Consider the following 15,738-nt stretch of genomic DNA (forward strand, 5'->3'; position numbering starts at 1 on the left):
TAGCAAGTTTTTTGTTATAATATTGGCGTTTGTAATTGTGAGACTTTAAGGTGTTATTTGTAGATACATAAAGTCGGTTAAGTGCAATAATTGTTGTGAAAAATGTAAGATTGCATTTTTTCTATTTTGTTATGATCTTAAATAAAATGGATGGGATCTACCAGGAGCTTGAAGCACTAGCCGATCCAATGGGGCATACCTGCCAGAAGAAGGTAAAGAACTTATCTAATACCAAATTTGGTCTCTATTAGGTTTTGCTATGTATATTACGTTGAATAATCCAACATCTTACTTTGATTTATAAGAGAGAACCGAATCAGAATCAGTGAATTTGGGTTTATAATTTGATACAGGAGAAAGAATACAAAGAAGATCTTGAGGCTTTCAATGAGAAGAACAAGGAAAAAGTACAACTTGTAACCAGGTTAATGGAGGTTAGTATCAGAACTTTCTGCTTAAAATAAAAGTATACGAATCATTGTATAACCTAATTTTGCCCTTTAATAATTGTCCTTTTTAGCAACGTTTTATGATTTTGAGCAGCTGATGAGTGAAAGTGAAAGGTTGAGGATGAAGAGGCTGGAGGAGCTGAGTAAGAACATTGATTCATTATAATGAAATAGCCTTGCTGCTAATAACTGATTAGGTTTGCGTCGCTTTGCGTGACATTTATATTTTATATATGAGTGCTTTGATTTGGTATATTTTATGGTATCTTTGTTTGTTTCATTAACATTTTATGGAACACTCATATGATTTTAGGAAGGGAAATGCCCTACAAACAGGTTTCTAACTGAATGTTTTTGGATCTAACATTTTCTTCTCAGTTTTTTTCCTCTTGTGTTCATATTTGTATTCTCTTATAAGCCCTCTATAATTTGATTTTTCCTTCCATTATCTCCCAATAATGGCTTATAAGAGCCATTGGTAATTATTTAGATTCTCTCAATGGCTGTAAAAAGTAACATAACGAAGCTTTCACATTTTACAGTGACCCGTGCTGAACTGGATTCTTCCATAATTTTTTTTTTACTAGAAAACGTGCCTTGCACGTTACACTACTCATAGTGTATTATACTCCTAGTGTATATATATATGATACATTGACAACACTTTTTACAACTTTATACAATCATGTTCTAAAATGAGGGTATTTATATAAAGTAATGTTATTTTTATAAAATATTTTATAAAAATACCCATTATTTAAAATATAATCGTATAAAATATTGTAAAAGATATTGTATGTCTATTATTTTTCATATATATATATAATTTGGTTGGTGCAAGTTTTGCTCTAAATGCAATTTGCCTATAAAAAATCTTATTATTTTTAATTTTGACTACATTTCAGGAGTAATGCTGTATATAATTGTGTAAGTTTCATGCAATAGTTGTAATAAAATTATAAGTTTGTAATAACAGAATTATTTTTTCATTAAAATACTGCACAGGACTAATAAATCATTTCCCATTTTTCATATTTAATTAAAATTCTGAAAAATTCATGCTTTCTATTTGCCATCTGCGCTAAAAAATGATAATGATATCTTTACATCTCATTTATTTTTAATTTATTATTTAGTTTTTTTTTTGTTATTTGAATCTAGATTAAAAATCACAAAACATGATCTTATTGTATAATTTAAAAGAAAATAAATTTAATCAACCAACTTAATTATGTAATTTAATTAAAAATAAATTTAATTTTATAACATTATTTTGATTGATTGAATTTATTTTTTTTAATAAAATTGTAATGTTATTGAATTTTTAGTACAAATTTAAAGAGTAAGAGAAAAAAAAAATTAACTAAATAGTTAATCAGTAATAAAAGAGACAAAAACGTTTTGAAAATTGTAATCCCCATCCGGAGAAAACACAAGCCCCCATATTTTACGAAATTACACGAAACGGAACGACCTCAGAGGCCATAATGGTGTCGTTATTTTGGAGAAACCTGGGGGTAAACTTTGACGGACACACCTAAGAAGGAAAGTGCCCAACCCATAGTCCTCTCCCGACAGACCGACACCGCGACTGAAACCCCAAATCCAGCCAAATTTTGGCGGAATCCCCGCTATCTTTCGCAGTTCTCTGCCAATTCAAAAATCAAATCCAGCTCCATTCATCCGGAGCAATTAAAAAAAATCCTATAAATCTTACCCACTTCACTCACACTTCTCACTGAACAAATCAAAGCAGTCGGGGTTAGGGTTTTGAGCAAAATGAAAGCTTCCCTCAAGTTCCGGGACGACCAGAAGCCACTTTTTAGGGCCAAAGTCCCACTTAGCATCTTGGGATTGCCGTTTCAGTCAGGAATCGTCGCCGGCGAGTCGAAGGAACTCACTCTCAATCTCGGTACTTTCTTCGAATCCGGACCCTCGCTTAAGATCTCGTACCGCCCCAACGAGACGTGGAACCCGTTCTCCCTCGTTGTTAAGACCGGAATCGGGTCGTACGGCTCACCGATCTCCAGCCCGATGCTAATGAGCGCCGAGTTCAATTTGCTTGGGCGCGGGAACCCTAGCTTTATGCTCCACTTCAAGCCTCAGTTTGGGGATTTCTCGATTAAGAAGTCGCAGTCCTCGATGTTCGACAGGACGATTACGTCTCCTAACGGCCTCGTTTCAGAGGACGATGCGTCGATCGAGGTAGTGGAAGGCCCGGCAATGAACGGGGCGTTCTACGGCAAGAAAATAACGGCTCTGACTTCCGATTCGCCTTCCGGAACGATCGTCAACGTGTTATCTGGCATGGAGGTGGCAGCGAAGACGACCTTGCCTGTGAGAGGGCGCGCTATCGTGAATTTCCGGTGGGGAGTTAGGGTTCCTGCGGAGCTGAAGAGTGTGGGTAGTAATCCAACGGCAGGGATTACGTTCCAGAAGATCCCCTTCCTGGTGATGAACAAGATCGGGATGGAACACGTGGACGGCGGGGATTCGAAGAAGACAACTGCCAAATCCAGCCCGGATTTGACCCTTCCTGCGAATGCTGACGTGGCGGAGGCCTGTTTTATAGTGAAGCGGCAACTGGAGGTGTTGCAAGCCGAGAACGGGTCGTTGAAAAAAGCCGTGGAGGAACTCCGGCGAGAATTCGCTGCCGGTACGAAATCGGTATCGACTGTTGGAGAGTCGTACTCGGGGAAAAACCGAGACATGGAAAGAAATGGAATTAAATCCGATAGGCGAAACACTGAGAAGGAGGAGAAGAAGAAGGCGACGATGGGAGCCACCGGGGCTTGAATAGAAGTCCGTCCGTCCGAAACGGATGGAAAGGTCGTCGACGTGTGGGGTTAGTTAAGTAATTTAGTAGGCATGGCCCTAAAGATGCTGGTAAACTACATAGTATTTATCAATTTTGTGGACTTTTGGTTGGGAGGGAATTTCGAATATTGTTAATTTGGTAGTGTTTATTGTTTTGGTTAGAGGCAATGTCACATGTGACAAACTTTGCATATGTATATGTAAATTTTGTTTTGTTTGGCCATGTAGTTAAAAAAAAAAAGAAAAATACATAAATAAAAGAAACATGCATGGAGAGTGTGAATATGGTTAGGCTTCGACCTATGCCTATGCTGGTCCAGCGTATCCAATGCCAACCATTTCAAGTTGCAAGTTTTAAGGGAAAGGCTTTAAATTTAGACAAGGACTTGACTGCCTGTTTTTCCTCTTGCATTATTGGACTTAAAAGACTTTTCATTTTTGGAGGCATTATTGGATTTGAGACTTTTCTTTCACGCCTACTCACTTCACTTGGTGTTAAAAAATTGCCCAATCCATAAATCCAATGCACGTAAATATACCTTGCCCCGACAACTTAAAAAAACCACAACTTCAAAGGTTTTTTTTCATAACAATGTAATGGAAACAAATTTAGTAGATTATGAGGAAAACGCCTCTATTCAGACTATACAATACATCATTGAAACTCCCATTTTAAGGAATCTCATTAATTTGCTTTTTAAGCTAACACCCACAAAATGTAAAAAAGAAAAAGATAAAAAAAAAAAAAGAGAAGAATATCTTTGGATTAACTTGATAACACGAGCAAAGACTTGATTCCAATTCTTGGTTGAAATGTAGAAATGATCGGACCTAAATTCTGAGTCATTCTCATCGTCATACCTATGACCCTTTTATCGCCCTGCCTCGGCCTTTGCTGAACATTTAGCTCCTTTCGCGCACCTCTCCTCTCTCTCTCCCCTCTCTCTCTGTGCGTGACCAGGAAGAATTCAATTGAATTACTCACGGTTACAGGCCACGATGGCGTCATCCTCCGCCCACAGATCTTCAAGCACCCAATGCGCCATTCCAAAGCGATATCGTGATATTGCTGGCCCTCTCGTACACGGTACTGGGAGGTTGTCATGGCCTTGGCCCTTTGGGGGAGGGCTAGCGCTTGAACCACCACGCAGACGCTTTTGAGCGGTGCCCTCGACATGAGAGGTATGGCCAGCTCCATGGGTTGGGTGCCCTTCTCTCACCGGTTTCTCTGAAATCCTCGACTTGGCCACTGTCTTCAACTGGGTCTCTCTTTATCTGTCTGCTAATCGAATTTTGTTGGTGGGTCCTGTGTTTTTTCATCGTGTCTATTTGGCATTTCTGTGCTTTGATAGTTGGATTTTTGTTCTCTCTCTCTCTCTCTCCCTCCCTCTCCCCTTTTTAATATTGTTTCTGATTGATTGTCTTTCATTTATATGATCTATAATTGGGTTCCGCACTGTAGATGCTTTCGAGTTGGTTTGTGATCTTTTTTTTTTGGTTTAAAATCTTGATTAAGGATCGTTGATTCGTCGGCTTCGCTGCAGTTACTGAAGCCTTTTATTTCTCTAACTTGATTCGGTGGTGATGCTTTTAAGATGTTGTTTACCCATTTTATTTGTAATCGTTGATTGTGTGCTCAATTGTAGTGTTCTATTTAATTCGATGGGAAAATGGATGAAGTGCACATCAATAATGAGATGTATGAAATATTGGGTTTGCTATCTTAATTGTTGGCTTCATATCCTTCCCTTTTCAATTTGACCGTCAAATTCTTTGGCCAAGTCGGCAAGAGAACTGGATCGCATCTATATTACTTCCTAGATAATTTATTGAGAATAGATCATGGGTCTTTATGATCACGAGAACTTTTTGCACTGATGAATGATATTCTGGTTGATGGGCGTTTGATATTTGATGAAAGTAGAAGATTATCATTGTTTTTCATTATGCCTTCGGTATACTTCATAGTCTTTCTTGGCATTTTATAGGGCTTAAGGGAGAGCAAATTTGGAAATCGTCCATCCCTTTTCCTTTTCTTGATTTTTTTTTTTTTTTTTTTCATTCAGAGGGATGGGAAATCTCTAGTGTTTAATGTTGGCGTTAGGAAGCCATTCTATTTTCATCATATTGTGAAGGATGCTTAATTTACTATGCGGTACTTGCACTTGGTTGAAAACTTCAAATTACCAGCTAGCAAAACAAAATTTGTTCAAAGAAGAGTGAGATCCTTAGAATAGACGGCATGATTTGTTAGGAGTTAGAATAGAGGTTATCTATCTTTGTTTAACTAGTTCAAGACTATTGTTTGGCCTTTTTCTAAGTGCATTTGAGGGAAACGTGTTCAAGGAATACTTAGTGGAAGTAACACTGCTAGGGCCGCATCAAAAGAGTTTATCTATCTTTCTAAATAGGGAATTGCAAAGGTTTTGCTCTTGTAAAGCTATAAATCCTGTGTTTTGTTGCTTGTGAGAAAGTGGTATTATCTATCCTTCTTGTACGAACGCACGCTCTCCTTTAGTCATATGTTTTACAGTTTTAATGATCTTTGCATACAACTATAATTTAGTTCATAACATCTACTCCATTAAAATTTCACTTGTTTAATGTATAGAGACAAAAGGAGAGGGGGAGGGGGTACCACAAAATTCATTCTGAAAACATCCTAATTTCGTTTTCTGAAATGCTTAATGTTTTTTTTCCCCCTAGAATACCATTGTGACACATGCAGTCAATGTTCTCAGAACACTTTGAAACACGGAGAACAATTTGGCTCATCAATGGCAGTTTTGCAGAAGTGAGGCATTTAGGAATATATCATTTTTCATTTCTTCCTTCAGCTCTCTCCCTTTGTCTCGTTCATGGAACTCCAGACTCCAAAATTTCCGCCCTTTTTCATTTCTTCTTCAAATTATATTTTTTGTGCCGATAGGGCTTCCTTCTGGTTGGGTTTAATGTTTTGTTGCGTTTTACAGTGGTGCTTGTTGATTGATGGTAATTTGTTTAGGTTGATAATGGTGTACAGGATTGTGGGTTTGGGTGGCATGGATTGTGGTGCAGCGTTGGACAGTTTGGACGGATGGGTATGGCGGTGATGTGGATGTGGTCGTGGTTATGGGAGAGGAAAGTTGACCTATGCTTTAGGTTAGTGAGGTACCTAACTCAATGCTTTACTTGCTTCGATGTGAAATTGTGTCTCGCCGTGAGTTTGTTTTTCTGAATAAAGAACACGCCCTTTATATGTACTCTGAAGACGTGACAGTATTGAAACCAATCGAGAGCAAGATGTGAGTAATTTTCCTCCTCAAGTTCTGGATCTCCATCATCCTCCCCCTCATTCTATTTACCATTTGACAACTATCTTAGAACTACATTTCCCCAAACCAAAAATAATGTCTTTATTAATTCGTTTTTCTTGGCGCAGGTGCTGCGATATCCAAAGTTTGGAGCAGCTAGCATGTCAAAAAGAGAGCTAGTTATTATATTTAGGATTGGGGAACCCTGTCACCTCAACTCTGCGTGGGAGATACCAAAAGTCAACCTTACGAATGCTCAAAAACCAAAGCGTTCGTTATGGACATCTGGGATTGTGATCACATGCGTCAAACGATTGGAGAACAAGCAACCAGTTTACCGCAGGCCACAAGGAACCTGTCTGATTGCCGGAGTAACCCATTTTGGAATGGAGGATCTCTCCTTCTTGAATATGATGCACAGATGGTGTGGGCTCCATGGATAACGGCGATGGGACCAAGGTATTAATCCTTAACGATTATTTCTTAAATTTCGAATTTCAACTGAAATCTAAAACCGGAAAGTGATCTTCGGGTTGCTCGCCTGTGCGCAATGTTGAATTTATGATTTTGTTTATATCTGCTTTGGTTGGCAGGGCTGGAGTTGTGGTTCAAAAGTACATAGCTAGAACCCATAAAGGCCACACACACACAGATATATATATATATATATATATATATATATATATATATAATATATCCTTTTTCAGGATATTTGAAAAAGGAAGGCAAAGACAGTGCAACCAACACCATCAGAAGGCAGCCATTATACCAACAAAATCTTTTCGAGTCGTTTTTACTTACATGTTCGCCATAATATAATGTTACACGGATTCCAGGCAGGTGGGAATTTTAGCACATCAATGCAAAGATACCGCTTCTTTTCAAGTAGCTAACATATCCAAAAGACCGAAGCAAGTAACTGTTTTTCTAAGTGGGTCCAAATCCATAAAATAAAATGAATCAGACACTGCCGAAATCACCAACTTGCTCATCGTCTGCTGCAACCGAATCCCCACCACATCGGATCATTTACCTTGAAGAACACCAATCTTCAAACCCCGAGTTGTGGAGTTGGTATCCCTGATAAGTTCCAGCATAATGCTGATTTCTCCTCCTCATCCTACAGATTGCCCGTTCAGGTGTGGCTGCTCTCCATCTGCTACGAACCAAAGATATCCAAAAAAAAAAAATATATATTATATCGAGTTCCAACTCCCATATTTAAATTCATGATGACATTTAACAAATTTCTTCATCACGGTGAACAAGGTCTATCTTTTAAAATTAGGCATAAAGAAAAAGAAAGATAGGCAATAATGCACTTCAGTTGAGAGGGATTGCCGGATGGGTATACAAATATTACAAAATATTGGCGTCAGTTCTTGACAGTCAAACAAGGTTTTCCGACTCAATGATAGATACAAAAGATTTGGGTAATCTTTTCTCCATTCATATGCCATCCAGTAAATACAAAAGTTTGATGGCAAAACACGTGATCAGCTTACACCATTTTAACGATGAAAAAAATTGGGATCCAGAGGTATAGCCCTCTTTCAGGGGGCCTAAAAGCTCCTAAAAATTTTCATGTAGGCCTTTTTTTAAAAAAAAGAATTATCAATTATGCTAAAAGAGATCGCCCCTCAACATAATTTATACAGGTACAAGATCGGGCTATATTCGGCTTGAGAAAAGGAAAAATGCAATGCCTACTATCATGTACACATGCATTTATTACCACTTTCACCATCAGATGCATATGCGAGCCTAGCAATTGCATCAACAAGTGCCTGTTCGTGCTCCTGTACACATGATGGATTTAACAATCAAATGTTGCAAATGACAAGGGAATAGAAAACTAGAAAAGTGAGGAAAGGTAGCTGGATGCAGCACTTATCTTACTTTAAGCATTTTCTTTGCCTTCTCAAGTTCAGAAGGATCTGGATGACTAGCACTGAAAACTCTCTCCACCTGTTGGATATAAAATGAAAAGGACGTTGATAGAAGTATAAAGTATTAAATTAATTGGCTAAGTTCCATCATACATACCTCCTTTACCAATGTATCAGTGTTAAGCAATTCTAAATCATCAGAAACTTTCTTTCCAATGCCATTTTGTGATGGGGAAATTCTTTTCTAGATTGGCCCTTTATTGATCCCCTTCCCCTTCCAGCACCTGGAATAATGCCAGCACGGCTAAAGGGTTTCTTAACCCCACGGGGTTGCCCACTGTGACCCCCTCGATGCAGGATACCTGGATCCTCACCTTCCCATCGGATATCCTCAGGAGAGATCTGTAATTAGTAGGCTATCAGTAATTTAGGGAACCAAATGCATTCAAATAAAGATAACAACTAAAGGATGAAATTTAAGGTGCAGACTGACAGAGCAGTGGCTTCCCTGGCCAAAACAAAGGAAGGAAAATATAAGCCTCATAAAGAATGAGAAGACGGCCAGCAAAGTGGGAATTAAGGCCCGGTTTGGATATACAAAATCATCTCATCTCATCTTATCATTACAACTTTCCCAAACTCCCAGACAAAATATAATAAATAATTCAACTTTTTCAAATCTCAAAATAAAAATAATATTAAAAAATTATATCATAACAATATTTTATTCAACTTTCAACAAAACATCTCGTCTCATTTGTGAACTGTGTAACCAAACAAGGCCTTGTTAAGACCTAAAATTGTCAACCAGAGATGGCACAACTTACTGTGTTGTTGTTGAACTGGGAGAGAGGGGGGGGGGGGGGGGTGGTTTAGAGATGAGGGGCATTGGACTTACTTCTTTGAGATCAACCCATTCCCAGGTCTCATTGGCCGTATTCATATCATATACCAAAGCATGCCGACCCTGTTATTTATAAAAATCTAGTCAGCATGGCTCAAGATTTGCCAAATAAGAAACATTTAAAATGACAATCAATTTTAACATGCTGGCCATTCCCACGAACTGGGTTCTAGCCTTAAAGTATTAGGCTGTCAAATTAATTGTTCCATGGTCATATCTAAAATGTTAAAAAATAGAGTGAGGGGGAAGGGCTGAAATACACTTCACATTAGTTTTGGACAGGACATAAGCTTAACATTATTTACAATACTTGTTGGTATTTAACAAGCAGGTAACCACAAGGAAGTAAGAAGATAAAAGTTCACATTTCACCACAACCAGCATGTGAAAATAGTGTAGATAGAGTAGGCAAAAATAGATAAAACAATCAAATGCAAAACCTGAACATAAATGTGTTACTCCAGAAAAAGAAGAATCATCAATGTTTAAGAATGCTTTATGGCAGTCATACCACTAAGCTTTTTTTTTTTATGATGGTCAGCTGCTAGATTCTCATTATCCCTTTGGGAAGGAGTCTCTAGCCAAGCACCGCATTGAGGATGGTTTCTAAGTTTTGATTGGTAGATGGAGACAGGTTATGCTGAAGGAGGGTGCAATAGCTTCCAACAACCCAATGTGAGTGTGCATGCTCTCTAAGCTTCTTGAGGAGGCCAAACTTATTTCACTGGATGTACATATCTTGCTAAAGGAAAAATTCTTTTTTCTTTTTTCGAATGATGATATGGTGAATCCTTATTGGCAAGGTTGACAACCTACACATGTTCATGTACCTATTATCACTCTTCATCTCATTCATTCTCTTAGTTTACTTTTTTTTTTAAATAAAAAAAAAAGTAAAGGTACCACATTTATTAAAAATCTTTGGGGCGCAACTCAAGCACATATACAAAGAACACCTATCTTTTTTTTGGATGATGGGGAACCACCCGTGGCAGAGCCCTTAGGACCAATGTTTTGAATACCGTACCGGACGCCGTACCGGTCAAGGCACTGGAACGAAATATTTCGGTACCGGTACCGTTTCGGGATAGCGTCTCGAGATAGTTGATATATAAATAAATTATATATATAAATATATATAAAAATTATATTCCAAAATAATAGTATATATAAATAAATTATATATAAATATATATATATATAAATTATAAATAGTCTAGTCTGAATTTGAGGTTAAAAAATATACTTGTAGTTTGAAAAAAGGAAAAAAAAAAAAAAAACACAGGCCGAAATATAGGCCGGTGCAGGTTGAAATTGAGGCCGGTACGGCCGGTATTTTGGCTGGTACGAAACGGGTATTGAAAAATTTCGGCCGTACCGGCCGGTATGGTACGAAATTTAAAACACTGCTTAGGACTCACCCATGGAATCTAAACTCCCGGGAAGACTAGCACAACAAGCCACTGACATGGCCTCCCACTTGAATCGATGTTTGATCCCAGGGGGAATCGAACTTGTGAGATGGGGCTCATGCACACAAGTTCACCCTTACTAGGCCTATGCAGAAAACGTTAGGATCCGATCCAATCCGATCCGTCCGTCCGTGCGACCCGACCCGACCCGAATCGAAAAAATGGTTGAAGTATCTTGCGGGTCGAACCTGTTGAAACCGATATCCTTTTAAGTCGTATAAAAAGTTCAATGAAACTGAAGCCATAAGCTCAAAAACCCTAGCTTCCATCAAGAACAACAGCTGCGGTCTCTACGACTTCCATCACCCTACTCTACGTCGCCATCAAGAACAATGTCAACGTCGAGTCCTTACTCGAGAAATTGCACATGGGTGGTGTCGACTCCTCCACCAAGGATCACGCTCCCCCTGAAGATTCTTCTTCTTCTTCTTCCGATGGGTTTGTGATTGAAAACGAGACAGTGAGACATGACTGAGATTTCGTAGAAGGTTCTGTTGTCAGAAACATTTCAGGGGGTTCCTGTGTTTTTTACCAATGTACAACAAGAAAGAGGTGTGCTTTTTGTTTTTCTCTGTGGATTTGTTTAGGTTTTTTTTTTCCCCTACTTTCGTGTTTTTTACCATTGGGATTCTCTTTTTGGTGCTATTTGTTCTTTTCTCGGAAGATTCTAAAGCTCGATGCTTTTCTTTGCCTTGTGTTTTCATGGATGTTTGGGTCAGGTCTAGAAGTGGAATCGATTGGTTCTATTTGTATTGATATGATCGGATTGTATAAGGATAGTGGGATTTGTAAGATTTTTTTGGATTTGATCGAACTACTCTGTAAGCTGTACTCTGTAACAATGGTTGTTTCTGATTTGGGGTTCCCATTACCTCCTTCCAATCTCGGGTCGGGTTGGCCCATATCGGGTTGATCTGTTATTAAGCCGGGTCGGGTTAGGTCGGCCCCAAACATGAACCGGGTTGGTCGGGTTAGGTCGGCCCCAAACATGAACCGGGTTGGTCGGGTTGCAGCCCTAATCCGTACCACTTGGGCTACCCATGGGTGGGTAAGAACACCTATCTTAAGGGTTGGGTAGCACAAATTAGTAAAATTTACAAAAGATGCAAACTGGGTATTGTTGTGGACCATAAATTCACTCAAAATCACAAACCCTCATGGGATAGATGATTCCATGAGGACCTATTGCTAGTAAAAAATTATTGCTCTTAGCTTGCTTTCATCCTAAGGTTTTCTCCCTCTTCTCTCTTCTATCTAATTTCTTATAGTGTACCTCCTCCTCCAAGAACACAAGTCCCAAAACAAACGGGGAATAAGCCTAAAAAGTTTTAAATAAGTCATGGGAATAGCCTAAAGATAGAGTTCTGACCAATAGATTGAACTATTCTTCTATGTGTCAAAACAAATTTGCTCATATTATATCTTCAATTACAATGTAACCATTATAACTTCTTATAATTTTTTATCAACCAATATTTTTTTTTTATAAGTATAATTTTTTATCAGCCATTATAACTTCTTATAATTGCCTCGCTATGAGATAAATTTCAAAACTTTGAGCAAACCTCAGCAGCATTGTAATCTGTTATGACAGCCTCATAGAAGTTGTTGTCATCAGGCCATCTTGTCCACACTTTTCTTCCAACTAATGTATCAGGCATTGCAGCTTCAGTAGATTCATTTGCGACCAGGGCTCCGGAAGAACTGCGATTAATGAAATGTCTACTTCCAGCAGGAGCTGATGAAGGGTACTGCATTGACTTCATTGAGGGCAAACCAGGCATTGACTGAACCTGCCAAAGAAAAATGGAATATTAAGAACAAAACAAAGTTCAGGTCAAGCTAAAATATTCATTTGCACTTATACCACATAAAACGCCTATGATTAGGCTTTTTAGCACTGGATCCAAAGCAGCTCCTTGCTTTGCAGCCAAAGATGGATCAATCAAAGCCAGGAATGGCAGCAAATGATAGAGAAGGTACCGATTGGGTTGTCTTCTGTTTTTTGCGGGATGCTGAAACAGTAGGACTGGGTACAAGATCATGAACAAGCTGAGAAGCGTTGAGCCTGGGAGGTTGCTTCCCACCTGACTGTCTCCACTCCCTGATATCATGTCCAACAGAAAACATTAAATCGCAAAAGCGATAGAATCCTTGCACTTTTACAACATTATTCCCAATTGCAATGATTTCATCAAACAGCCAAACCTTATCTTACAAATGATGTCATCAGCATTAACCTTGCTCAGAAGCTCCCTGTGTTCGTCATCTGATACTCTCAACTCTTTCCTAAGTTCAGTTATCATTTCTTCTTTCTCCTGATGGATAAACATATAATGGAGCAATCAAAATTTTGGCAGAAAATGTCGACATCAAAACTAATAAAGACATCTGAAGGAAGAAAAAAGTAATACCCAAGTAATGGCATTTGACTGAGCTTTAAAAGCACGCAGGACTGAATAATATGCTTCTTGCTCAAGGTGATGTATTTCAGCCTCCATGTCACTATGTATCCTAAGGTATGGGACAGGACCTACAGCAGACCTTCCATTTCCTGTGACATGACTCCCCCTTGGAACTCTCTTTTGGTGAGATGGAGGAAGATCATCATCTGTATCTGAATGTTTTGCATTGGGAACATACGATATTTCAAAAGAATAAAATATTCCTGGAAAATTAATCTCACACCTGCTTGCACACACTGACACATGCGCATTGAAGCGTATACACACACACACTGGTTGCTTTGTTGGCATCATGCATGGTATAGAGCACCAAAGAAACTTCTTTCTACGTACAAAGTATAGTGACAGGTCTATGGCTTGTAAGTTCTGTCCCAAATTTCCTCATACAATGTATAATCCCGTTAAATTTCATCGATTTGAATATTTTCAAATTTCTATTAAGTGTTATTTTTCCAAGTTTCACATCGCATGAGACTCTTGCGCACATACTCTGCATAAATTTCTCAATCATTTGGTTAGCTATATTACAGGAGAGAGCGCAGAGGCAAGCAAAAAAAAAAAAAAAAACATATATAAAGTTTAAATCTTGAAAGATTCGTGACTTGAGACTTCTTCCGTAATTGGCTAGATATGGTCGGCAAACATGAATACGAAAAAAATATATGGTACATGTAGTAATATGGAGAACACCCTGAACAATGTTTTGCCGTCTAAACCCATATACAAAAAACTCCCAATGAGAAAAAAATTCCAAGGTTTCCACCCTAGTTCTACGCCATAAGGGAGCACGAGCATGCATATACAACTGAAAAAGTCCAAACAAAGCAACTGGAAACAATATATACTTCCACGCTATGCTCAATATCTCCTCTCAATAAATAAAAAGCAGGAACAAACTATAGCCCTAACCAAGTACCCAAACTCGAGCCCCTCACAAAAAAGGGATAAATCACAAATTAAAGCCCTAAACCCTAATTCCTTCGCTTTTCCATAAACAAGACCTCACTACAAACCAAATCACCGAAAATTGGACCATAAAGGCATAAACTACAAAGCGAATCACCAGAAATTCCCCCGTTTTCTATAGAAAGGTAAAGATTAACTCACTCACCGCTGCTATCGGAAATATCGTAGTCCATGACACGATAGGGACTTTAAATAGGGGTCGGAAAAAAGGGCTAGAAATCAAAGTAGCGTGTGGCGGGGTTCTTGAGGATGATTAATGACGCCGATGCGGAGAGCGAAGGTCGATGAGATTTTCAGGCGCTTGGTTACGAGAGAGAGAGAGAGAGAGAGAGAGAGAGATGCCGTAAGGGTGAGTTTGTAGGGAGGGGTCGAAGAGAAAAATCAGTTAGCTAGAGGGATAGGGAGGAAATAGGGCTCGAACGGAGCTACGGAGAGAGAGAGGGAAGAAGGGACTCGAGTGCAATCCTCTTCCAATATATAAATAATAAACCTTTCAAGAATCAAGATATAGATAATATATACTTACATACACATATATATAGAGTCGGATCATCCAGTTCCGCTCTAATTGGAAATTTGGAAAAACAGCGTCTTATTCAACACACATTACATGGGAAGTTGGGACCACGCACACGTCCACCACCTGCCAGTTGCCACCGTGTTCTTCAAACAGCGTATAGCACACTAATATTGCAAGAAAATTTATAAAATTAGCGTTAAACTTTATAAACAATATATTTAAATGTATCACATCAAATAAGAATAACGTTACTTAATTAAAAATTCAATTATTTTTTTAAAAGAATTACTTATTACTTCATTAGCACCTCGCCATAGATAGAGTGATTTAGTAGAGAAATCATGGATATAAATTAGCGATATATTGAATTTGAGAAATTTTATTTGAAAATATTACACTACACACTTCTATTTAACTAGCAAATAATTTGTCATTTTTATCATTTTATTTCAACATTAAAATATAAGGAAAAAAATGATAAATTACATATTGATTAAGTAGAGGTGTGTGGTGTAAGACTTTCTTGTAATTTTTATCATTTCATGTAACTAATTAAGCGTCAACGTAAAACTACATATTTCATCAATTCCTGGTCGGAGTCACCTTGACAATAAAATAGAGGTTGGAACTTGGAAGAATGGGATGCTTTGACCTAACTACAACATTATCACATGCAAGATTAAACATATTTCATCCGTTTGCTTAATTTCGTGTACCAAGTTCATATACCGAAACCCCATTCTAAACAACGGGTGCAACTCTGCAAGCCGTTGACTTGTTGAGCAGAGAAAGGGTCTGATTATTACCATGCCATCACACTTTCGTAGTTCTTAAAGAAGAGAAAAATAGAAAAAAAAGAGAGAGAATTAATGCGAGGGGAAAATCAGATGCTTTGAATGCTGTATGCTGCTGTATGTACCTGTCAACAAGGAAATAAAACAAGACATCTGAGATTGTTGGGTT

At 38.3% G+C, this 15,738-nt stretch overlaps 3 protein-coding genes and 1 long non-coding RNA gene across 10 annotated transcripts; 3 read left to right on the forward strand and 1 right to left on the reverse strand.

Annotated features, from left to right (window-relative positions):
- Window positions 1-1,968: 1,968 nt before the first annotated feature.
- On the forward strand, window positions 1,969-3,551 carry LOC121266540. Its single transcript, XM_041170395.1, has one exon. It carries the CDS (start codon window positions 2,229-2,231, stop codon window positions 3,243-3,245), a length of 1,017 nt encoding a protein of 338 aa, XP_041026329.1. The 5' UTR covers window positions 1,969-2,228; the 3' UTR covers window positions 3,246-3,551.
- Window positions 3,552-4,722: 1,171 nt separating this feature from the next.
- LOC121266541 lies at window positions 4,723-10,231 on the forward strand. 7 transcript variants are annotated; one of them, XM_041170398.1, is made up of 5 exons: window positions 4,986-6,060; window positions 6,289-6,407; window positions 6,517-6,550; window positions 6,688-7,018; window positions 9,894-10,231. In XM_041170398.1, exons 1-4 carry the CDS (start codon window positions 5,989-5,991, stop codon window positions 7,000-7,002), a joined length of 540 nt encoding a protein of 179 aa, XP_041026332.1. In that variant the 5' UTR covers window positions 4,986-5,988; the 3' UTR covers window positions 7,003-7,018; window positions 9,894-10,231. The 7 variants fall into 7 exon arrangements, 3 of the variants coding, with proteins under 3 accessions (XP_041026332.1, XP_041026330.1, XP_041026331.1); XM_041170397.1 differs by lacking the exon at window positions 9,894-10,231 and adding an exon at window positions 7,153-7,279 and having other exon boundaries at window positions 4,989-6,060; XM_041170396.1 differs by lacking the exon at window positions 9,894-10,231 and having other exon boundaries at window positions 6,688-7,128.
- LOC121266542 lies at window positions 4,910-15,738 on the forward strand. The gene is made up of 3 exons (XR_005940823.1): window positions 4,910-5,029; window positions 5,535-5,547; window positions 15,728-15,738. It is a non-coding gene; the product is annotated as an uncharacterized LOC121266542 (long non-coding RNA).
- LOC121266539 (protein EMSY-LIKE 1-like) lies at window positions 7,295-14,771 on the reverse strand. The gene is given in 11 exon segments (XM_041170394.1): window positions 7,295-7,718; window positions 8,295-8,358; window positions 8,459-8,527; window positions 8,606-8,682; window positions 8,685-8,850; window positions 9,347-9,415; window positions 12,390-12,617; window positions 12,808-12,928; window positions 13,033-13,142; window positions 13,239-13,441; window positions 14,401-14,771. Coding segments are annotated over 11 exon segments (1,179 nt in total). The 5' UTR covers window positions 14,429-14,771; the 3' UTR covers window positions 7,295-7,674.

This window comes from Juglans microcarpa x Juglans regia, chromosome 5D (assembly GCF_004785595.1).
Source record: "Juglans microcarpa x Juglans regia isolate MS1-56 chromosome 5D, Jm3101_v1.0, whole genome shotgun sequence".
Lineage (NCBI taxonomy): Eukaryota > Viridiplantae > Streptophyta > Magnoliopsida > Fagales > Juglandaceae > Juglans > Juglans microcarpa x Juglans regia.